Source organism: Rhineura floridana, chromosome 5 (assembly GCF_030035675.1).
Source record: "Rhineura floridana isolate rRhiFlo1 chromosome 5, rRhiFlo1.hap2, whole genome shotgun sequence".
Classification (NCBI taxonomy): Eukaryota; Metazoa; Chordata; class Lepidosauria; order Squamata; family Rhineuridae; genus Rhineura; species Rhineura floridana.
In genome coordinates, this window is record NC_084484.1 from 95,159,828 (window position 1) to 95,185,988 (window position 26,161).

The following is a 26,161-nucleotide window of genomic DNA, read 5'->3' on the forward strand; positions in this document are numbered from 1 at the left end:
TAACATAGGCATGTTTATTCAATTTGGACTGTTTTCATAACCTTCCAAATAGGAGTACTAAACATTTTTTCTCATGCTCAATACAGTCACCATCCCGATTCTTAGAGAATTTATAAAAATATTTTAATCCAATAACCTGATAAGGTAAAAATAAGTGTTTTATAGCAAATTATGAACAGACTCACTAGCTATGAGTAGGGCTGCTAAGTTGCAATCCAGAAATTCCCCTTGCACCTTTAAATTGACTACTGAAATTGAACACTCGTGGCTTCTTTTGCTCGTTCCAGTCTTTTTGTTGGCCTCCCCACCACTCCAAATCCACTTGTTTAAGTAGGATCCCAGTGTGTCACAGGGCAGGTGAAATAAAATGATAAACAGCAACTGTGTCAATGGCAAATTTTAAAGGTACCGGGGGAATCTAGGGTTTCCACTAAACAACTCTATGAGAAATTAAGTTCATTTTAAATGCCATACATTCGTTACTGAATCACACATCTCCACTTTCGTTTATGTGTTTTGTTGCCCACTTCAGACTGGCAGTTGTTTTTTAAGGTGCAGAAGCATCTTTCAAATCTACATGGCTAACTTCGTAAACAAATCCCAAACACTAGTTGACATGCTTTACATTTACATTGTTAAACCACCAAGAGTAATCTTAAAATGACAGGACTAATTGAAATGACATAACTCTCAAGGAGACTCAAGGACTTTCAAATTCTCCCGCTAGGACAATTTCATATATCACAAAATTGCAGCAGATTTGATGATGTTATAGAACAGCAACCACTGAATAAGATGGTGAATTGTGCAGTGGGAATATGTTTAAATCCATGCTAATGTAAAATTAATTTACCTGCCAGGAATCCATGTTTTCCCCATGACTGCAGTCCCATCACTCTCCTTCCTTTATCAGAGGGATCTGGTATCAATTTTGTGAGTGAGAAAATTACCCTGAGAAAATAATGGTGTGATTATGTTTCCCCCTCTTAAATTAATAGAATTTCAAAATCAAAACCAAAAACACATTTGAAAGAAGTTGCTGCACCTGCAAAGACACTCTTTAAGCTGACTATGAAATACAAAAAGTGCACTCTTCTATATCTACATATAAAACATATTAGAAACAAAACTTGTGTAAAATGTTTGCTGTGCAAACTATAAAAAGTCAGTCAGTCTTTTGTTTTTCCTAATATTTAGGTCTGATTCTTGTGCTTCCTACTGCAGAGAATCACTGTTGTCCAAGACGAGCCCACTGATGTTTGTGGTTGAGAGGTCTGCTCCATCATCTTCAGTGCTGTCCACAGATTCATCCTCACTTTGTCCTGCCATCATGACTTGTTGAACAGCCAAAGTAGTACCATCAGATGAAAGAGATTGGAGACTGTCTACATTCATGTTGACTGGGGCTGTAATTGTAACAACAGCTCCTGAAAATTGGGGGGGGGGGAAAGGTCCAATTGGAAAAATAATTAAAATATTTTAAAAATTCATAATTCCTATTCTGAAAAAATTAATAACAAGCCAAGAATCTGAAAATTAAAAGTGAACTAAAGGTTGTACTTGTAAAATTGGGCTACCAGTGAAAAGCAATTCCAAAGCTGGTAACTTTAAAGCAGCAAACTTTAAAGCATACACTCACTTGGGGGCAAACCCCATTGAACAAAATGGAACATGTATAGGATCAAGCTGCAAGTGCACACCAAATGCAGGCATGTTTAACCACACTGAGCCACTACAGACCTGTGTTTATATGCATGGCATGATATATAAGAGCATAAAATAATCCAACTTGGCACATGAGAATTTTCCTTAATTTCAATAGTTTATTTGTAATGGAGAGATTGAATCCCTTTTGTCAATTCAAACTGTTTGCAAAATTGCTTGACTGGTTCAAAAGATGGTCTAAATCATCCAGTTTGCAAGGAACAAATAAAGCAGCTTATTAAATATTCTACACAGATATCTGAGGAGTCTGCTCACCATCTGACATTGTAAGTTCATTTGATTGATGCTGAGCCATTCCTGATGCAATGGAGTCTGGCCAGAACCGTTGAACAGGTCGGTTTTGAGCTGTTTTCTTCTTTGTTTTTGGAGTTTCTGAACAGCTGGAGTCCAACATTGGCTGAAGAATTCGCCTTCTAGCATTGATAAACCTAAAAATAGCCAAAATTAAATCTTATAAACCAACCCATTCAAATTTGACTCTTTCAGCATTAACTGAGTGGAAAATCCTTACCTGCCTTAACAATGTTTTAGGCTGGGGAAGGACCAGAATTGTTAGATTTCAGAAGAAATTCCTGGACCAATGAGATTCCTTGATACTTTAAAACTAGCCAGCAAGTGATTTTCTGTTCCTGAACTAGCTTTCCCTTCTTTGCTGCTTCTTCCTATGTCTGCAGCCATACAACTGCAGGTCTAGTTTAACTTTTTCTTGACAAGACAGGCTGTAAATAACTGCAGTTTCTGTTCCTAAGACACTTGTATGGCTCCAGCCTCCTCCCATCCCAAACTATTCCAATCCTCCAGTCTATTCACAATCACCTCTCTTTCACTCCTGGAATAATTTTTTTCTGGGGGGGGGGGAGGCTATTTGGTATTCATGAGTTTTGCTTAATACTCATGTTTTGTGGTCATAAGATTGTATCAGGACAAGCACATGCTTCCTGTCCACACAGATAGGATTGCACCTTGTATTGCCATTTACCCATTCAGTTCCATCCATGCTTGTCGTCTGCTCGCATAGTGTACAGTATGGTTTTACCAAGTACAGTACCAAAAGATGGCAAATGGGTGCAATAGCCCCTACAATGATCACATCTACTTTTTGCTTCCCACTGCAGACCACAGGAAAAGTTGGTAAACTAATACCCTGACTTCATTTCTATGTGACTTTTTAATATAGGCAAAATTTGTAACACACAAATGACTGGGCATATTCATTGTATCTTACCAGTTGTTAACCTGAAGTAATGTCAGATTTGTTTGTGCTGCTATCTGTTTTTTCTCATCCTCTGTTGGATATGGATGCTACAGACAGGAAGGGGGAGGGAGACATAAAAACTTTGCGTTTGCTTTTTGACACTTTGAAGATATCCAATAAATGTAATACAAAAATCTACAACTATAAAACAAAAAGAATAAAACTTAGTAAGGGATTAATTCTATGCTAATCAGGTAATCTCTGACCAGATAAACTGTTTTTTTTGCAAATGATTGCAGCTTCCATTGTTTGTATTTAATATGTTAATTTTATGACACCAATTAAAGATCATAACTTCTTAATCTAATATTGAAGTGAGGATTATTATTTAGAATTCATTTTTTGTGAAATTAAGTTTTAAAAGCACTCTATTCTTATACTCTCTGGTGCCAATTCGCAAAACCCTTTTACGTGCAGATAAAGAATTGTCGGCAGAGAAAGCTTCAAGGGAAAATAAATATCTGTAATAGACTGAGAATTCTGTCACCTTCAGAGGCCCTCATTTCCTTTTTACTCTACTTTTTCAAAAATTATTTAGCCTCAATTTTTTCTGTTATATTAACTTTTACTTTATGAAGTTTGCAAGATGAACTAGCCATTTCTCCCTAAATATAATGAATCTCTTTTTTTCAGAATTTCCACAGAAAATGTTAACTCCTTATGTCTTTCCAGCAAAACAGCTGGCATATCTTTTTTTTTTTGCTGATATCTCTGATCTGTTTACAGTTACTGGCCCAGTTCAGAAATAACTGATTAACTAATTAGTAATCAGCTGCAATTTAAACTGGGGATAATTTAAATGCTTAGCACAGGAACAAAAGAAGTAGAATTTTAAGAACTATCTCTCAGGAGTTTACTCTTCAAATGACAACACAGAACCTCCCTTCTAGGAAAAAAGAGGGCAAGTAACAGCTTTGCAACATCTCAAACCTAGCTCTGTGCAGATCCAATATGTGTGACTGCAGAGAGGTCATGAAATATCACATGAATCCATAAAGGATATCATAGTGAAACCTTTAAATGATAACCAAGCTTACTGCTAAGTGAATGTTTTACACGTTTAACAGCATAAATTTATACTTAACCCCCCCCCCATAAATTTATCCTTAAAAAACAAGAATGCGGGAGGGAATAATCATAGCTATCAAGAGTCCTTGCTAGACAGCATGATCCTTGGTGAACACAGCATGTGATAAACCTGGATTTCTCACAATGTGTCATGTGGTAGAGATGAAATAACTTGTGGAGTTAAATAAAATTATTATCAATTAAAAATCTACAATACAAACATATTACATGAAATATTTATAATTTACCTGTTAGAGAAATTTTAATGACTTATCAGGAACTATTAAAAATTAATACAGATTCTATTTTTTCCTTTAGTAATTTATTATCTTATATAGTATAGTTCAAAAGGCAATACCACCAATTATATTTTAATATCACTTTAACACCATTGGATGGAGGCACCAACATTAGCAAGCTGTTATGTATCTTAGTCTGTTTAAGTTGAAGAGTTCAATATCCAGTCACATTTCTGTCCAGGCAGTACAATTTTGTTTCTATAATAAACTTGGCCATGAGTACATTTAAGACTGTGGACATCACAAAGAGTTGAGCAACCCTCCCACCTCCAAAAACATACAACCCAAGGGACTGAATTCTATGTACATATAGCATGTGTATTCAGAAGAAAACCTATAACAAAATATATGTGTGATATTTAAGGTCATAAATGCTATGCATGTGGCTGTTACAGGATGTATGTGTGACCCTAAGTTAACAAGGCTCATTGTGCCCCTTTTGAGAGTGTAAGGCAATCTGCACAAACAAACAAGATGGTGCACCTTGCCCTTCCTTTATTACCATGAATATATTCTAGCCTCCTAGGAAGTGTTTAGATTAATTGCATGATGAAATAAAACCAAAAATACTTCCAGAATTTAAGATATCAAGATTATATATTAGACATCTACTGAATCTGGCCCTGATTCAACTGTTATATATTATTAATAGTCTCAGTAAGTCAACAGAAACTGTGTACATTTAAAAGCTTCAGATATGACAAAACATTTTTCTCCCTCATGTAGCAAACAAAAAAATACACCAACAGAAATTATTAGAACAATGCCAATTCCCAGACACTGTGATCAAGCCTTACCCCTATGTGCTGGAAAAGCCAAGATCTCATCACATTTGTAGCATGCTTTGGAAGAACTCCTCTTTTATTTTTTGATGACCCATCATCTTGATGCAAGATGCTTAAATCTTGGTTTAATTGTAATTGGAGCTGCACACAGATTGACAAGTACCAGACAGTTATTAACACATCATAACATTATTATAGGTTGGAGATGTTAAATTTCTGGAAATTTTGAAGCCACACAAAATAACTGCTTTTTCTGTGCCCCCCCCCCAACAAAAACAGAAATTTTGGAAAAAAATGTAATACTTAATTTTTTAGCACCACTGGAAGACTGAAAATCACTTTGTTACACATAATACATGTAACTTGGTTTGCCCACAAGCCCCAATTTCCATAGTTCTGCCTAGGGTTCTCTTCTTGGTCACTAGTGTGATGGAACATTAGGTTCTGACAGAGATGAGTTTCTTTTTACTAGACTTTTTCCTGATTATTCCCCTCAGTGCTGCCCAAACCCTCTGAAAAGCTGCTCCTGAAGAACAAGTGACCCTCTAGAATGGATTGGGACAGGACACAGGGAATTGCTGGGGAAATAACTGAGTGGTGGTACCACTTTGTATAAGCAGAGCTCTGTTCACACAAAGTGACCCCAATTTTTGCCAATTTCCCCCTGCCCCAGCAGCCTCCCAAGGGGAGGGGGGAGTCTGAAGTGGGAAGGAGGTGGTGGGAAAGTTCTCTTCCACAAACCTCCTTTCACTTCCAGTTCTCAGCGTCCAACCCACTGATTTTATATTTAAAGGGTTTAAATACATTACTTATACAACCTTGAATACCCTGGTTTTCATATCTTTCCAGTAAATACTGGCATCTTCCCACACATTAAGCTCTTCTATGAGGTGCGTAAAACAAACCTGTGAATTCTGGATCCTGATGGTTCCAGGTGATAACGCTTGTGTCACTACCTGACCTTGAGGTGTGACCACAGTCACTGGCTGATACACTGTACCACCTGAAAAGAATATTATAACTATATTATACTGCAGCTTAGAATGATAATTAGTGTTTTTATGTAGATACTATTAAAGAAACAAAACAAGGAATTTATTTACGTAACACGCAAAACTTATTTTAAAAAATGCACAAAAGTATTTTGAACAACCTTTTAACTTCACTAGAATTTTATCAATACTCAATTTGTTTATTACGGTCATAGACCCGAACAGAACAGAAAATACAAAATACAAAGCCTTTTATCACCTTTTATGTTATGCTAATATCACAGAGATTCAATATATAGGCTTGATCCTTTAAAAAATATTTTTACACAACTGTATTTTGTTCACCTTAATTTTATTTTCAATAGTTCATATCTCCTTATGTAATAATTCAATAGGTTTGAACAGCAATGTTATACTTAAAATGGTGGCTACCTTTGACTTAAAAAAATCAAGTTAAAAAGAAATTATCCCAATTCAGTAAATGTGAGTTGTGAAGACAAAAAGGTTTCCACTAATGGATCTCTTCTCTGACCAGCAACCCAAGTCTTTTAATTTTCAGTATCAGGGGAAATATTTTATTATTTCAGAATCATGCTGTATACAACAGCTGACATACATAGCCATTATTGTGAAGATGCTAAGACATCTGTTTACATTGCATCTAAACAATTTCTTTTTAAATAATATAAAATAATAATGTATCTATTAGCAGCCATTCTACCTGGCTGCATCAGAAGGAGAGCCGAAAGGAAGGCCTACTCCATTGGTTTGGCTGGGACTAATTGCCATTTGGCTCCCTCCTTTCCAAAACAGTTTGCTTAGTGGTCATTCAACCTGGTCGTTTTAATAGTTATGAAACATTTTGTAAGAATGTGTACCTGAATGTTCTTATTTTCCTTATCCCTCCCCATCCTCTTTGCCTTTTGTGTCATGCCCACGTGTTTATGTACCATGAACTGAAATTGTAAATGGCCTTGACTGCATTGGCAGAAAAGCAGAATATAAATTTAGTAATTAAAACATCATTTCAAGAATTCTTTTTCTTAGGCTGCAACCCAATACACACTTACCTGGGAGTAAGTCCCATTGAACCCAATGGAGCTTACATCTGAGTGGACATTAATTAGATTGCAGCCTTAGTCATTTAACAATCAGAAAATATATCTATGATGAGTACAGTGTTTGAATTTTTGTTTAGTACATCCTACCTGCAACAGTTGCCATAGTTACATTTCCCTGCTGCAATGCTGATGCAGGTACCACAATCCCCTGGGGACTGAGTGTACCTGTGATGGCACTTTGAATTGGCTAGAAACAGTAAACAACAAAAATTACAGATCTTATAACAAAGGATGTTCCTGTTGCAACAGCTTAAAATACAAGATATTTTTAAAATGTAAACTCAATGATGATGATGATGATGATGCCATCATTACTAACCAATATGATCAAAGACATGAAACTCACATGACAAGGACATTCAGTGAAAGGAGTAAATAATTACAGTAGATATTTTTGTTTTCCAAATGCTGGGTTTTTTGTACGTATATAAAACACATATGTGAAATCTGGATCAAAATTAACTCAAGCGCTTATGCTACTTAACAATGGGCTAGTCCCATCCTATTGCAGTCAAAGAGCTTGTGACAAATTGCTAGATTTGAATTAATTCACTAAATATTTAGAGTGTTATTCTAGAATAATTTAGAATTATCTCCACATTTAAAAAAAAAGACTTTATGTTTATAAACTTAAGGATGCAATCCTATGCACACTTATCTGGAAGTACTATAAGTCTTACTGAACTCAGTGGGACTTACATCAGAGTAGGCATGTTTAGGATTGTGCTATGAGGAAATCATAAGGAAGCCACAAGTACGTTCAGAAGATACATAAAACTGTATTGTGGGGAAAATCCTAGCCCTTCTAAAGTTAATGGCATGAATCCTCATAATTAAACATAGTTAAGATTTCATTGTTTTTACACAGAAAAGGTGAAGTTTGAAGCATTTAAAATTTGAAGTTTAAAGATGATTTAATATATTTTTTCAAACTTCAGATTTGAAACTTTACCTGATTTATTGAGGCATCATCCAAATACATAGATGGGACTGGACAACAATGCAATTTACAATTAGTACTACTGGCATGGGGCTGGCATGAAGGATGCAATGAAACACAATGAACAGGTCCTCTATTATATTTCCAAAATATATACCAATATTTTAATACTATTCATGGTTAATGTAATTTATGCTATGAAATTTGTGAGCAGATGTTGTCTGACTGGGTTTTTAGGAGAGCTCTCACAGGATGAAGGATGAATGTAGCCATATTCTGAAGTTTTGAAAGGTGTGCTCTGAAATTATAGCAATACCAATGCCTTTTTGACTTATGTTCAAGGAAAAATGGTTAATGAAGAAGAAATGAAATTATCTATCAATTTCTGTTTCTCCAGTTACTATTACTAATAATTCAGTTTAAAAATTTAATACTTCTGTGCAGCAGGTGTTGTTTACACTGGGGACCTTCCAATAAATTATACAAAACAGAATGCCAGCATAGATACTTTTTTCATGTATTATAGATGTTACAATATAGGAGCGCCCACAGTTCAATGGTAGAGCAAATACTTTCTATATGGTTCCAGTTTAAACTCTGGCATCTCCATTAAAGGATCTCAGGTAGCAGGTTCCTGAGGCCTTGTACAACCTCTACCAAATGAAGCACACAATTCTGAAATAGGTAGATCTGACTCAGTATAACACAGCTTCTCATTGTTCAGAGATTCCCCCTCCCCAGTAAGGCAGCCAGAAGAAGGGGATGCTGTGACTGAAGCAGCAGGTAAATAACTCTCTCCATACAGATCTCTCAGCTGGATGCTTATGCACATGGAATCCAGGGTACTGACTGTGAAGAGCTTTATGCCCTGAAGCCTTGCGTATGCGATGGAGAGCAATCAGAGAACCCTGTTTCTACATATAGATCATCCTTTGCTTGGATGGGGCCATTATCTACAATGAGATGAACAAAGCCAACCCAAAAATTAGGCTAAGAAAATAGTGTCAAAGAGGTGCAATGATAATTGTGTCAATTTTGCTCTACTGCTCACATTTTCTGGTGACTCTTTCCATGAAGACAGCTGCTCCAGCAAATCCAAGCTATCTTTATCATGTTTAAAGTTGCTGGACTGCAGATAAAGAGTTGATAGATTATGATCATTCTTTAAAAATTACATTTCCATGTACCTGACCGCTAAGAAACTGCACATGGGAAACCTAATAATCTTAAAAAATATCACAAACCCTTAAAAATTGCTAGTTTGCCAGTCATAGATCATCTATTTGTAAATTGCATGTTTTACAACTTTAACCATTATTAACATAGTAGTTTATATTTGATCTACTATTTTTTACAAATCTATTCTTACTTAACCTGAGCCTTTAGGATATGACAGATTATAAGTCAAATAAAGAAAATATATTTCCATTAGTGTGAAAGGTACCTGGGGTTGTACAGGTGAATAAGGACTTCCAGATTCTCCACTCAGCAGAGTTTCACTGTTCATTTTAGTTTTCAGACATGCAATGTAGCGACTACAGAAATCCTTACACAGCTCATTAACTTTTTCTAGCTCAAGCAGATGAATTCGTAGAACCTGAATTGCCTTTACCATCTAAAAGAGGGAAAACAGAAAGGACTTGCTGAAACATGTTAAAAAACAATAGAACAAAAATTGCAAATATCATTTATAGTGTTAAGATGCTTTAATAAATGTTTGAGCTACTTTTTATCTTATTTTCAATAAGGCTGTTTATAATTATCATCTTTGTTGTCTCCTACACAGAATTTGTTTCAATGTAGAAAACTGTGCACACTGTCAATTGTGATGAATGAATCTGCATCACTTACATTCCTTGCACAAAAAATGGGAGCTGACTATAGCTTTCTGCATTTATATGCCATATATATGCTTTTTCCTACACAGATCTGATTTGTGTAGGTAAATTATCAGGAGTGTCGCAACCCTCCTATTTGTCCAACTCCCGCCCCCACTTCCTTATGAAAAAGAGTTGAGCAATAGCAATATGTATGATCTATAAGTCACTCAAGCACAATTGGATATGCATTTGGCACAAAGCTAACCATTTGTTTTGTTTTGTTTATTAAGGAAACATAATATCCCTATTCTTAAGTTCAATTATAAACCTCAGGGTGGTTACAGTTGTGAAATTAAAACAAAATAATTAAAACATATAATTACAATATAATACAATCTAAAATCAGTGGCAGACTAAAAAGAAGGGAAAGAATTAGGAACAGTCAGTACTACAAGCATAAAAACATGTAAGAATAAAAACCCTGGGTAAATAAAAAGGACTTCCTGGAATCACAAGGAGTAACACAAATACAATCCACTTGCACAATGGGAAGTGTGATTGGGTCTCCCAATTCTATGGAGCAGATTTTAGGTGTGCACAGGAGGAGATGAAGTAAAGCCACGCTGCGCAAGCAGATGCCTGCTTGCACTACATTCAATCTTATTCATAGAGAACAGGCTCTGCCCCAGGCATACTTCTCAAAGGAGAGAGTTCCATAAACGTACACCACTCAATGGGCTCTTACCCTGGTTGCCACCTGTTTCACATCAGATAACAGTGGCACCAAGGGCCTTTGAAGATTATCTCAATACTCAGGCAATGCCTCAATAGCTAGGATCATCAGACACAAAAAAATATTCAAATACTACACAGAATACCTGTATACTTTGATTTTGGCCTTGGGCATACATTTGTGAACTGTTTTAAGTAATACAATTGACTGATCACACCTGATTTTCTAATAAAATTTTCAAACTCAAATGTCAAATTAATTAGCATATTTTTTGTAATTCAACCTGACTTTGTCGTACTGGTTTTTGAGGCATTGCTAGACAATCTGAAGAAGCAGAAGCAGAACTGCATCTCAATGATTTTTGACTTTCTAATCACTTAAACCAGGGGTTGTCCATCTTTTGGTCCCATGGGCACATTTACAAACAGCAGGAACTGTTGTGGGCACCACTCACATGCTGCAACCAAGCAAACACAACCTTTTCAATTGGCTACAGATGAATAATTCATTCAAACCTAATTTCAGTGGGGCACATGTGTGCTCTCAGACACCATGTTGGCAGCCCCTGATTTCATCAGACAGAATATCTCGCCTATTTGTCTTGGATATAATCTCTTAATTGTCAAGCATGAAGTTTCCACTTAATGAACAATATGCCCAGCCAATATATTTTTTTCAAGCAACGTATTACACCAAATGGTCTGTTGACACCTAAACTACCAATTCCAGACTGAGAAAAAAGTGGAAGAAGAGAATGAAGAAAGCAAGATGGTGGTGTTGGACTGAAAATCAAATGCAAACAAAAAAAATCCTAAAAACTAGAAAATCTGCCTCACTGGGAACAGTACAGTATGGCAAAAGAATCTGATGAAACGGGTCAATTAACTGAAAACCAAAGAACTATGTAAAAAAGAAGGCAGCTGATTTGAGAATTTGCTAAGTGATGGAGGTGCTTCGGTCAGTACTACTGAAAGGGAATGTCAGCTGCTACAGAAGACTACCTTAGACATTTTGGGGAATTCTGTTTGTTGTTTTGCCACTAATGCAAATAGGCTGCCATACCTTGATGCTGCACAGTCATTTTAATGGGTTTGCACTTTCCACAGACTCCCACACAAGCCCAACTGAAAGGAACGATGACTGCATAGCACTTGGAGGACTTCTAACAACTGAAGCATTTGCAACACCTCGACAGCTCTTGGAAACCTATAGTGGCGTCTTGGCTATTTTAAAAGAAATATTATAGTCTTAAATAATTTCAGATTACCAAGCAGTAAGAAAACTGTCTGTATAAATTTATGTATTATGGTCAGCTAGAGGAATGTTAGAAATAATGGACACTCACATATCAGGGTGGTGTTGTTTTTTTAAAAAAGTCCAAACATCTAAATTTCAACTTTCTTTTAGTCAGTTTTCCAAATATAAAGTTTTAATAAATGCTAGAAAAAGAGCCAGTGTGGTGTAGGGGTTAGAGTGTTGGACTAGGACCTGGGAGACCAGGGAACACACTGGGTGACCTTGGGCCAGTCACTGCCTCTCAGCCTAACCTACCTCACAAGGTTGTTATACGCCACTTTGAGCTCCTTGGAGAAAAAGTGGGATATAAATGCAATAATTAATTAGAAAAACAGAAAGAAAGATGTGTATCATTTTCCTCTCTAAAATGTTTTTACTTACTAAATTATCAGTTTCTGGATCTTCACAAAAGAAGGGTTTTCCTTCCTTCTCTTGTTTCCTAACAAAGTTTTCAATATCTACATCAAAACTTGCAGATGTTGTGCCTTCTGATCCTTGTGTAGATTGTTCACATTTTTCAAATAATAGTGCTAATAAGGGAAACAGTGGATGTCTAGGAATAAAAGCAGAAAAGATAAGCAAACTATAAATGTGGAAATGTCTTTGTGCAAGTCAGTTTGATGAAAAAAAATTAACATTTTAGATATTATATATATGCAATGTTATTGTTTTACATTATTATTACATTTAATGTAATAAAATTACATTTGCAATTACTAAATTGGGATTAGGAATGAACATGCTGTGCAATTTCTCGTACTTGCTCCTCTATTTACTGTGGATCAAATACTGCTGACTACAGAGTCATTTATATGGTTCTAATTTGACTATCAATATCAATCCACAGTTTGACATAAATGAGACTGATGGGTAGCTTGAACTATAGGATCTCAGTTATACTTTTTTAAAACTTTTTTCAGATAAACACCAAAATAATTATAGCATATAACCTAATAGAGTACAATATATTTTTTTAAAAAGCCAGTAAGAATGTCATACTTCATTTTCTTAGATTGTAACAATGTAGCTCCAACACAAAAATATTTAGACATATCTAAAAATTCAATACAAATATCCAGCCTTATCCTGGGACAAAGGTCCTGAACTCTTAAGTGTGCTTAACTCCCACAGAGATAAGAACTTACTGCACAAGCCTATGCTTATTCATTTAGAAGTAAATACCACTGTCTTCAACAGGACTGGTAAATGTATAGATTGCAGTCTTAACATGTGTTAGCCACACAAATATAATGAAGATATTTTAGAGGGCATTAATGCCACCCATGACTTGGCTGGAGAGGGGGAAAAGGTGCCATCAGCCTTACAACGTATCATCCCTAGAACTTTCATTGCCCTCTTCCAAATGTTCCATGTCTTTCTCCCCACCCCAAGCTCCATCCCACAATTTGAGAACAACTGCTTTACCTACTAAAGAGGATGATATTTTACTACTTGAATAGTTTATCTTGTCAGCACTGCTACCTGTAAATGGCCTGCTTGTCTGCATCCATCGGAGTCTGGGACTCTACTGGGGAAGGACTCAGTCCTCCTGCATCTGCTTCCAAGCAGTTTGGATCTTGCTCAGTTTTTAACTCTGTCACTACTTGCATCTGCTGGAAAAGAAAGATGCTTTATATTGCCAGCAGCATAGATTCACAGCTAAACAGTTCATTTTCTAAACCAAGAGAAAGGCAAAGCCCTAGTAACTTGCCAAGTCATACCAACCTTTTGGCAACTATACAAAAAGCACATCCATTTAACAAGAAACTCATTTAATCCCTGCAACATTTGGAGGCGGGAAGATAATGGAGAGGTCACTACAAGTTTGACTCCTATTAGCAGATTTCTTTTAATAAATTGTTTGTTACAGAATGTTGCATTTCATAGCCAGCTATTTTTGGATAAAGCTATACATACATTGCTCGAACAATAATCACTTTAAAGAAAGCAGATCTTGAAAACATAAGCCATTCATTTCCTTCTCTGTGTATGTCATATCATACCAAGTGAAAATTATTTTCACTAATATATTTAAGAATCAGACAGAAATTAAAAGAACTTTGTTAAATCAATCATAAATTGGGAGTCTGGTAGCTCTTCACAACTCCATCCTATATTTAAGCATGCAGATGACATACAACTTAGAAGTTACTATCTATTATAAAAAAAAATTAAAATCCTGAATTTATAAGCAAATTGTGCTGGATGGAAATTTCAAAACAATACCAAACTGGCTTCATATCATATACAAATAACCACCACAAGGTCTAATACTAGGCCTAGGTAGATAGGCTTGGGTATATCTGTGGTGTAGCGTCCACATACTGTTCTCAGTGTGCTGGCGCAACAGCTCTAAGCAAGGCAGTGCAAGATTGTGCCCTGGGTGAATTAAAATGGACCATTGGTCTCACCTGAAGGGTGATTTTCTCAGGTAGACTGCCGGCATGTGGGGATATAGCGCCATCTAGCATCCGAAGGCAAGAATGGATCGAAGTCAAGACCTGGGCATCAAGCCCCTCCCACTCCAGTATATCTGAGAAGACAAAAAAGGCCAACGGGCCTACCAACAAGGAAACATTGTCCCAAATAATAACCCAAAGATTACATGCACTTTAACAGCTCCAAAAGGGTCTTGACTTAACTAAATAGTTTAAATAGTATAACTCTGAAGAGTGAGAATTTGCAAAGTACCAAAAACCCAAAAAGCCTCCAACAGGGAGGGCCATGACAGCAGTCTACCTGAGAAAATCACCCTTCAGGTGAGACCAATGGTCCATTTTCCTCAGGTAGCCTGACATCATGTGGGATGTACCAAAGCAGCCCCCAATAGGGAGGGACCGCCCCTTGATTAATTGTCATAAAGAACCTGTTGTAAAACACGCCTCCCAAAGGAGACATCAGCAGAAGTGTAACGGTCTATCTTGTAATGCCTTATAAAGGAATCTGGAGTAGACCATACAGCCGCTCTGCAAATCTCTGCAAGAGGTGCATTGGTTGCGAAAGCAGCCGTAGTGGCTGCTGACCTAGTTGAGTGCGCCGTTATCTTACGAGGCACTGGCTGCTGAAGCGACTCATAGGCCAATGCAATGCAGGCACGCAACCAACAAGATAACATAGAACTGGCCACCTTTTTCCCCAGAGTACAAGGATGAAAGGATACAAACAGTGAATCCATTGACCGTATGTCCTGGGCTAGAGACAGGTAGGTCTTGAGGCCCTCTGGACATCTAGCGAGTGCCAGGCCTTCTCCAGTGGATGGACAGGATTCGGACAGAACAAGAGAAGAACAATGTCCTGGTTACAGTGGAACACCAAATCAACCTTGGGATGGAAGGAGGGATCTAGACGCAGTACCACTGAGTCCTTATGGAAAATACAGAGATGGTGAACCGAGGACAATGCCCCCAACTCTGAAACTCTTCTAGCTGAGGTGATCGCCATGAGGAACAGGACTTTGAAGGACAAAAGTCGTAATGGCACAGATTGAAGGGGCTCAAAAGGAGGACGCTGCAGGGCTTGCAGGACCTTTGATAAACTCCACGAAGGAAAACGGTGACAAACTGCCAGCGACAGTAGGGTGGCTCCCTTCAAAAAACGTTTGACGAGTGGGTGTGAACCCATAGGAACACTAGGAGATGTGACGGAGAGAGTAGAGGATATGGTGGCGGCGTGGCAACACAAGGTGTTAAGTTTAAGTCCCATCGTCAGACCTCTATGTAGAAATTGCAGCACCTGTTGAACATTAGCCTGAGATGGTTGGATGTTCTGAGAGTAACACCAGTTAGAGAAGGCAAACCAAGTGCTCTGGTAGATATGAGAGGTTGTGTTCTAGACGCGAGGATTGTGTCCACAACCTCCTGAGAAAGTCCTGAACGAATCAAATGTTCCCGTTTAAACGCCACGCTGTCAGATTGAGCCATTCAGGATCCGGATGCCATATCGGACCCTGAGAGAGGAGATCAGGCCTGAGTGGCAACCTCCAAGAGTCTGTCACTGAAAGGGAGAGTAGATCGGATAACCACGGCTGGCGAGGCCAGTACGGGGCTATCAGGACCAGACGGGCCCTTTCGCGTCGTAGCTTCCTCAAAGTCCTGCTCAGTAGCAGTATCGGGGGAAAATCATATAGGAGGCATGCTGGCCACGGTGTCAACAGTGCATCTACCGATTCCGCGTTGGTGTCCAGATACCTGGAGAAGTAGCAAGGTAGCTGGTAATTGTGACTGGAGGCAAACAGGTCCACTGAGAGGATGCTGAACCGTCGTTGGAGAAGGCTGAACACCATGGGGTGAAGCTTCCATTCTCCCGGGATCACCTGTTGTCTGCTGAGCCAGTCGGCGGTAACGTTCAAAACACCACTGAGATGTTCTGCCCTCAATGAAATTAGATGTATTTTGGCCTAGTCAAAGAGTTGAGATGCTTCCGTCTAGAGAAACTGTGATCTGGTTCCCCCTTGCCTGTTCAGATGTGATTTCACACAGGTATTGTCCATTCGAATCAGTACATGGCCCAGAAGGAATATAGGTTGAAAATGCCAAAGGGCCAGATGCACTGCTCTCAGTTCCAACCAGTTGATATTCTGACTCGCTTCTGTACTGGACCAGACACCCTGAACAAATTGGGAACTGCAGTGAGGGCCCCATCTGGACAGACTGGCATCTGTTGTTATTACAGTCCTGTCTGGTTCTCGGAACGGGGTTCCCTTTCTAAGATTTTCGACTGTCGCCCACCAATGGAAGGAGGCCCGCAGAGACGTATGCAAGTGGATTGTCCAGTGGTTGGATGTGGCAATGTCCTGTTGGAAAGGGAGTAAAGCCCACTGTAAGGGTAGAGTGTGGTGCTGAGCCCATGGTACGATGTGGATGGTCGAGACAAACATCCCCAGAGCCCTTGCCAGAAGCATTATGTCCGCGCTTGATCGACCTGCAAGGTGCTCTGATGGCCGTAATCCGATCTGGTGATAAAAAGACCATGGCCTGTGTGGTGTCTAAAATTGCGCCCAGATGTTGCAGTCGCTGAGTTGGCTGAAGTTGACTTTTGTCGAGATTGACAAGCCAACCATGGGTGCGCAGAACTGTGAGGGCGCAGTGGATGTGAGAGTGGGCCAGATCCCTGGAACCCGCCTGAATCAACAGATTGTCCAGACAGGGGTAGATATGAATGCCTTGGAGGCGGAGGGAAGCCACCAGGGTGAGCAGCACTTTGGGGAAGACTCTCGGGGCCGACAAGAGACCAAAAGGCATTGCCCAATATTGAAAGTGATGGGGGCCGAAGGCAAATTGCAGGAAACGTCTGTGGGCCGGGCAGATGGGCACACAGAGGTAAGCCTCTTTCAGGTCTATGGAAGCCAGAAAGTCCCCTTCGCGTAGAGCCTCTATAATTGATGCCAGGGACTCCATTTTGAACCGTCAATATTTCATGAAACGGTTGACAAATTTGAGGTCTAACACCGCCCTCCATGACAGATCTCACATGGGAACTGCAAATAGGAGAGAGCAAAACCCCCTGCACTCTCTCCACCAATGGTACTGGTTCTATTGCAGCTATGTCGAGAAGATGAGCTACGGCTTCCCGCATGATCCGGCACCTGTCTTGAACCCTGGGCAGGGGGGACGGGATGAATGGAAGGTGGCATCAAAGAGAAGATAAGGCTGTAAAAGGGAGCTGCAGCCGCCGCAACCCCCAACCAAGGGACTAAGGGGGGGGAGAACAACCAAGGAAAAAAAAAACCCAACAAACGTCCCAGTCAAAAAATAAAAACAGTGAAAGAGGGAAGGGAATGACAAGACAAAGACGCAATCAGTCCCACACACTCTATCACTCACAAAACACACAAAAACCTTAGCTACAAACGCTACACTAGAAGATCCAAAAGCCTCGGACAAAGGAAAGAATGAACTGGAGTGGGAGGGGCTTGATGCCCCAGGTCTTGACTTCGATCCATTCTTGCCTTCGGACACTAGATGGCGCTATATCCCCACATGACGGCAGGCTACCTGAGGAAAAGCCACGGCCGACACAGGATGGAGAAGTGGTGACATGAAAGCATAGTCCTATCCAATCAAAATTACATAGATTCCAGGTGCCATGGCTTTAGCCAAAGAATCCTCACAATGCACAGATCGCAATGCAGTATCAACCCAATGATCATGTAACTGACTGATATAGTCTTCAGTCTAACACTGTCACTGATCCCTCCTTATAAACACACCCATGTTCTATGGTCCACAAAGAGGAACTGGGAGAAGGCAGTTCGGGAGGAAGCACTGAATTAATGGCCAGTCACATATTGCAAGTACTATAATCACGTTTTAAGACTACCTCTGCTTTTCAGACGTAGTAGAGATTCACATTTCTAGCTTCTTTTAAAGTCTCCTTCCCTCATATAAATCTACCCAGATTCTGTAACTGCATGTTACAATGAGAGTACAGAGAAGTAATCTTCCTGGTACAACAACAACACTCTGTAGGCACCCTTAGCATCAGACTATAAAATCGCTAACTCTTAATACTTTAATATAGCATTCTAAACAAAAAAGACTGCTGATTTGCTGAGCACTGCTGAAGGTGGAGGAGAGTAAGTGAAAGATGCAACACTGAGGAAAGAAAAACATATACATAAAGGGAAAGGAATTACATTCTATGAAATATAATATTTAATATAATCAGTTTTAAAGCCACTTTAAATACAAAGTCCTGCAATCCTGGTAGAATTTTATATCTATACTTTTTTATAATCAGTTTGTCTGCTGCCAGTGCTCAAATTACAGAGGAACCATAGGGATTCTAGCCCTACCATCTTTTGTGTTGGCCTCTGTAATCTCTGATTTAGAAGGCTACAGGGGGCATGATTTAGGTAAAACAGAAATGACTCAAGGATAGGCTTTGTAAATTTCATTAGGGCCCCTTAATTTTACCCAAAAAATTGAGTACTCCTTGATGCATATTTTATATATCTGCATTTGCAGAAGCCATAACAGTGAAGGTAATTTCATTTTCAACTCTCAGTTTGGTAGCATATGCTTCCTGGAAGAAAAGAATTACCTTTTTGACTTAATGTTTTTCATGAAATTTCTTTTTTTCATTGTCTGGTGCTATTCCACAAGGCCATCTCTGAAGTTATCAGACTACACATACACACCCAAAAAACAAACTCAGATCTTTTTCACCTAGATAATTTGAGAAAAGAAGTTTACGTTTAAAATTAAAGAGCCACTTTTAACTTAGGCTGTAACAATAACCACACATTTTTGGAAGCAAATTTTATTAAAATTAATAGGGATTTGCTTCCAAGGAAATGCATATTGAATCCGAGTGCCAATCCTCAAGCCCAGTTATCCTCAATGTTTGCAGAAAACTGCAACAATTTCATTCCATCTCACAATTGTTGTTCTTAAAGATCAAGAATCAAAATAATTTTTGTAGAAGAATGGCCAGTTAAGTTACTATCCTAAACACAGAACACAATGGGACTGACTTCTGAGTAAACGTGTATAGGATTGTGTTGCGATTTCTAAACAAAATAGCTGCCTCCCAAGTGACTTTAACATGTAATGAAAATTTAACTAAAATGTAAATATAATCCAAAACTGTATGTAAATGAAAAATAAAATGCGATACTATTTTTTTAAGATTTATGAAGTTCTGCAAGAGGCAAAATCTCAGTTGCACAGATGGAAATACAAATTATCATTAGAGGTAATTCAATAAGCTACATATTTACTTGAAAATTCAGTGGAACTTATTTCTAGGTAAGAATATTTTAAATTTCAGGCTTTAACTTTGGCTATAGAGTACATGGAATTTTTCAGAATTATTGCAAAGGAGAGACCATTTAATGATTTTCCTAGAGAAGCCTATAGCTTGATTTTTAGGTTTAACTATTAATAAACATTTTTTCAGAGTTTGTTCTGTACTGAACATAAATAAGGACATATATATATATATATATATATATATATATATATATCATATATATGATAAATATATATATATATATATCATATATATGATAAAGAGCTTGTGATAAGATATGAGAAATGTCAAATATCTAGTTTTTGGTAGGCAGCTGTAGTTTATTATGAATTAGACTAATCTTCAGTAAAGTCAATTTAAAAAAATGTAACTACAGGACTATAGTTGTGATATTTTTCCTCTCTGTGAAACCTGGGGAGATAGTAGTATGTTTACTGTAACTCTGCACCATGTCTCTTGTGCTACTGTGGAAGACTCTGGATAGGTTGAAGGACTGCTGCCTTCCCCCATGAATCGCTAGGTTTTCCTAGTCCCCATTGGAGAATCACCAATTTTCACTCATAATTTGCACAAAGTGAACAGTATTTTCAAAATCACCTACCTTGTAACAAGATGAAACATGTAAAAGGTTCAGCGATAACTAAATATGGGGTGAAACCACCAAGGGTGATGCCAAATTAATGTGAAGAGAAGGGGCCATAAAGTTAGCAGGCCTGAATACTAGAAAAAGTCATTCTAGAATCACCTTGAAATTCATTTATGATCATACTCTTTCATTTTATGTGGTGGATGCCATTTTATGCGGTGGATACCTAAATATATTTCCCCTAAAGTAACGTAATACATTTAGCAAATATAAAAAGACAACACAATCTCATCAAGTGCCTAGATGCTTCTCTCTCCCTGTCCCATCTCACAATACCTGGGGAAAATTCCAAAATAGCTAATGAGAGTCAAAATACTACATAGGTAGGGACAACAATAAATGGTTGACATCCCCAGCAGCAAAACAGATAAACAAGTTAAAGTTTTACAGCAGCATTTAAGCAAAATGGCACAAAAAGTATTGTATATGTGTATAAAGTAAAATGACAAAGCAAAAAACAAACTTTGTTCAGCAAGTATGGGATGAAAGCATAATTCAGTGGTTGAACATATCCGCTGTACGCAGAAGACACCAGGTTCAATCCCTGGCATCTCCAGTTAAAAGAATCAGGAAGTAGGTGATGGGAAAGGCCTCTTCCTAACACCCTAGAGAGGTACTGTCAGTCATAGCTGGCAATACTGGGCTGAATGAGGGATAGCAAATGTGGTGCCCTCCAGAGGTTTTGGACTACAACTTCCATCAGTCTTAGTTAACATGGCCAGTTGTAAGGGATGATGTGAAATGTACATCTGGAATGCACCACATTGGCTAACCCTGGGCTAAATGGACAAATATGATCTGGTATCAAGTAGCTTCCTGTGTTCCAAAGTCCTTCTAAATAATTTTTGCTTCTGAAAATTTAGTTGCTTTCTTCAAAGAGCAGTAGAACAGAAATGGACAATGTATATGCCAGTGACAAAGCTTGTGTAACATATCAAAGTAACAGGTGAGAGCAAGTTATATAGACCTGGTGGAATTGATTTCAAGTCTTGGGTGTCATAATTATTTAACCTGATATGTTGCAGTGCATATTTAAAAATGTTCTTACTTGTTGTCCATCTTGATAGTTGTCTATACTTAATGTTTGCGTTGCCATCATGGTTACTGAAGGTTCTTGTAAAGTCAAATCATCATAGCTTAGTTCAAATTTTCTAAAGAAAAAAATAAAAAGGTTAGTGTTTTCAAAGGATGCTATTGAATACAAGAGATATAAGTGAAATCTATGTATGCAGCAGCTAAATAGTGGGGTTTGGGGGGTGACAATGCCATTTATGTATTTGTATTTGCTACACTAACCTAGAAGATCTTGGAATCTTCAAAACATCTTTTTGAAAAAAGTAATCATGATGCTTATTTAAATCATATTTTCCAGAAAAAGTTATAAATTCAATATGAGTTAGTCACTTGCTCTTGCTATTTATCATCATAATAAAGAGTTACAGGAACTGTTAACAAAATGCGTAACTAAAATACACAAGTTACAGCCACAAAATATTGATCAGATAATCTTTCATATAAGAATATCATGTGGTTTTACTTGCTAAAATAAAAAAAGTCAAAAGGGATATATAACCAAAGTATGCAGGACAGTGAACAATGCAAGACAAGCCATTCTGGGCACTGTGATAATTGTTTTTCAGAATATTCTCTCTTGAGGAATATTTGACATTGGCCACAGTTACAGGACCAGATGGCATTTTTTTTACTATACTCTGGAGTGAGATTTCTTTGTACATCTGGGGATTACAAGCAAGCTAAAAATCACCCACTGGCTGTACCAAGAAATAATTTTAATAACTCATGGAATCTCTCACATAGAACACATATAGTTTTCTTCTAGTATATATGCTGCGATGTTCACATATCTTTCCCTTCCACATATAATCATCCTACTTTTCCTTGTACATATGCATACCCTTTCACTTACAAAACGCTGATAGATGCATGGGCTAGCTACTTAATTTTTTCCATACACGTCAAGCAGCCTTCCTTAATTTGGTGCCCTCCAGATGTTTTTGCCTAGAACTCCTAATAATCCCATCCAGCATGACCAATGGTGAGGAATGATGGGTGTTATAGTCCAAAGCATCTTGAGTGCACCAGATTGGGGAAGGTTGATGTAGAGCCACCTCAGTGTGAAATGAGCTGCATACAAATACAGCCTGGCAGCAGCCATTCTTACCACATGTACACTTTTTCATGCTACATACAGTATCTGGGTACAACCTGGTTCACAGAGGCTCTATGGATTAAAAAACAGCTGGTTTAAATGTGTGAGTCAGTCCAAAGGTACAGGCACCCACAGCCCTTGAGGATACATTGAGAATGAAATATAATCTCCATTCACAACAGGACAATCACATCATGCATCAGACACTGCAGAAAACATGCAAGGTCTGTACTATGTGACAGAAAGGCCATCTCCATGCTGAGCAAAGCTTACAGATGTACAACTATGCTGTACTGAGTTCCCAATTTCCTTATACCGTTGAAAGTGTGAGGGACAGCCTCTCACACAGCCATTTTCTTGTGAATACTGGAGATGTATGGTAGGTGTGTGACATCTGTTTATTTACAAACATTCAAGCTGAGCATAGGAGAAAAAACAAGCACCTAGAAAGACCATGCAAGAAAGACCATGACTTAAGAACTAGAAAGACAACGCTAATCTCCAAAGCACTTAGGAAGATGGAGCCTCTTTATATTATTATTATTATTTATTTAATTTATATCCCGCCCTTCCTCCCAGCAGGAGCCCAGGGCAGCAAACAAGGCACTAAAAACACTTTAAAACATCATAAAAACAAATCTTAAAATACATTAAGACAAAACAGCGTTAAAAACATTTTAAAAACTTTTTTAAAGGGTTAAAAACATTATTAAAAAACATATTAAGCAATTCTGACACAGACACAGACTGGGATAACTCTCAACTTAAAAGACTTGTTGAAAAAGAAAAGTCTTCAAAAGGCGCTGAAAAGATAGCAGAGATGGCGCCTGCCTAATATTCAAATATTAGAAAAGCATAAATTGTTCACAAGCCGCTAACTGCAACTATGCTAGGACAAATTTCACCTGAAGAATTTCTGATGGTCAGGTGTATCTTCCCTTGTATATGTTCATATGCATTTTCAGTCACAAGCACAGAAGTCTCATTTTTTCTTCCCTAGGCAAGCAAAACATTATAGGAAGCAAGCAAGAACCTGCACGTGTTTCTATGAGAACTTCCCACGATACATTCAATGAAGACAGGAGTGGACAAGCAGGATATTGTCAAATTAGGAGCCACAAAGAGGCAGTAAAATGTCACATGCAAATAACCATCTACATAAAATGCAGGTCACCAACAACAAACAATTCTTGCAACAAAGCCTCTCCATTTTCAAAGCTAATGCACTAAAATGTCAGGTAGCTTCATTGTCCAGCACCTTTCTCATCAGGCTGCTTTCATTTGTATCCGTCTACATGCAAGACATAATCTGGGGACTCGTGTGTTCCTTTGTTTCTAGGTCTGTTGACTGAACATGGTCCTGAAAGTTCTCAAACTTTAAAGATTGAAAATATCTATGAAAGATACTTTGCTCACCCTTTTTGCAAAGAACTTATTCCTGGTAGTACCTCAACAACCAGAATTGCTTTTTAAAATGTTTTTAAAGATGTTTTAAGATATTTTAAAGTCTATTTTTAAGATGTTTTAGGGTCTTTTTACTGTTTTGTTTGCCACCCTGGGCTCCTACTGGAAGGAAGGGTGAGATATAAATTTAATTAATAAATAAACAGATGGATATGTGAACCAAATGCCCAGTTCTGAGTTTTGTTGTGGAAATGTACTTCAAACAAATCCATTTGTTTAACGTATAACATATAGGGCTCAGTTATAAAAAATGTCCAAAGTTCTCAGGAGGGAAAAGGCATTTCATCTACTCTCTCACAATGGATTATAGAATGTAATGAAGTCACATATAAGGAATTGTAGCCTGTTTTGTTATCAGCTCCTCTATTTTCAGTGGTCCATCTTTGGAAGAAATCTTCAAGGCTACAGAATAATCCTTAGTGCACAGTTTCAAAGGGTATATTACATGGAAGACAAGTTGGCTGCAGGTTACCCTAAGAGATGAAGACCCTTGGTTGGTCCCAGGCAGAGACATTTCCTCAGAGAAGGAGCTGCTTTTAACTTCCTCACACTAGCCACCAAAGAACATTTTGAAGGTCTTCTTTTCCCACTTTTGCAAGCACTCTCCATTATTTTTCAGCTGGCTACCATGCTGTTCCTATATTTGTTTCTCAGGTTTGTGTGTGTGTGTGTGTGTGTAACAGAGTTTTTCCAATTCTCTAGAAAAAGCAATAGGCTGATGTCTCTCATACCAACTGATAGGGATAAAATATTCTCACTGGAGTTAAGAAGGAGATACATTCAACTAGGTAATGTTCTCCATCTTGAGAGAGAAAAGGAATCCACCCAAAAATTATATCTTCTCTCTGCATGCATTTTTATGAAGTTATTTTTATTTATTAACATAATTATTGCACAACATGGTAAATGAGAGCATATACACCTTTATATTTTCCATCTTAAAAACTGCCTTAGATCCCAAATTATACTATATGTTAAGAAGAGATTTAAATGCTAGATCAGCTTCTGCAATTACAACTCTTATGTAGAATTAAGGTCCGTTTCAGAGAATAAAGATGATTGATCTGGTGATAATTCACTCCTGTTCCAGATCTTCAGAGTGCTTCCCAGCTTTAGTTTCCTTAAATCAACTTGAGCATCTGAAATTTCTTGATACTATCATGGTCTGCAATTTAAGATCAAAATTTACTTCCAAATAAACATGGTTAGAATCAGGATAAAGGTTTCCAAACGGTAATGGTGGTGATACTGCTGCCACAATATAATATGTAGCATTCATTGTTTCTGGACTGAAGCATTGTTGCCTCTCACCCACAAGTCCTATAGAGGGAGATGCTGCACGCCTAATCATAATAGTTTCGGTAATTGTCTTGAAAGAGTACAGGCATAGGAAGCTATACACAACTAATCACTGGGAGAAAAACTGACACACACAAAGGTGGAATTGTTTCATTCTACTTTGCTTTTAGATGTCATAAGGTAGATCTTCAATTAGATTAATAAAGCTGTCAACCTGGAATATTTTATAGCATATTACTGTATTGCCTTACACCAAAAACAGGGCAATCCTATGCTTGTCTACTCAGACATAAGACCTTCTGAGTTCAATGGGGCTTATTCCCAAATTTATCTGTATAGAATTGAAGACTTGCACTGCAACCCTATGCATTTTTATTCAGAACTTCACTAAAACTTCCTCTGAGCAAAATCCTTGTAGGATTGCAGCCTTAATACATTAAGTAAACATTATTTCACTGTAGGAAAATACATAGAAAATACAACCATAATATTTGGGAAAACACATTGCCTGAACAAAGAGATAAACATGACTTTTCAGTAATTTCATCAAAGCCCAAAGCCTTTTCAAAGGATGACCTGAGTTTTAGATAGGGAAACGGATTTATTATTTACTCTGACTTAGGGTGCAATCCAACTCATATTTCCTCCAGGCTGGGAGGAGTTGGATGCAGCAGTCCCTTGGCTGAGCTGGCAGGTTCCTGGAGCTAGCAGAATCCCCCTGCTGTGGCTGAGCTGTGGCACTGCCAGGATCCTGGCAGTGCTACTAGGGGTCCACCAGGGATGGCCAGCCTAGCGG

The 26,161-nt window shown here is 38.0% G+C and overlaps 1 protein-coding gene across 6 annotated transcripts in view; it reads right to left on the bottom strand.

The window, feature by feature from the left end:
- PKNOX1 (PBX/knotted 1 homeobox 1) overlaps positions 1–26,161 on the bottom strand; it is a 33,264-nt gene continuing 7,103 nt past the window's right edge. The window contains exons 1-12 of one of the 6 annotated variants that reach the window (XM_061627554.1): positions 21,481–21,567; positions 19,076–19,200; positions 13,517–13,644; positions 12,416–12,587; positions 9,630–9,800; positions 9,237–9,314; positions 7,333–7,432; positions 6,038–6,135; positions 5,145–5,273; positions 2,951–3,027; positions 1,981–2,153; positions 1–1,427 (exon numbers count right to left, since the gene is read on the bottom strand). In XM_061627554.1, the coding sequence (XP_061483538.1) occupies positions 1,216–1,427; positions 1,981–2,153; positions 2,951–3,027; positions 5,145–5,273; positions 6,038–6,135; positions 7,333–7,432; positions 9,237–9,314; positions 9,630–9,800; positions 12,416–12,587; positions 13,517–13,644 (1,338 nt within the window). In that variant the 5' untranslated portion in view covers positions 19,076–19,200; positions 21,481–21,567 and the 3' untranslated portion in view covers positions 1–1,215. Of the gene's footprint in view, positions 1,428–1,980; positions 2,154–2,950; positions 3,028–5,144; positions 5,274–6,037; positions 6,136–7,332; positions 7,433–9,236; positions 9,315–9,629; positions 9,801–12,415; positions 12,588–13,516; positions 13,648–19,075; positions 19,201–21,480; positions 21,584–26,161 lie in introns of those variants that run through there. The other 5 variants (XM_061627552.1, XM_061627551.1, XM_061627550.1 and 2 more) reach the window with 5 other exon arrangements.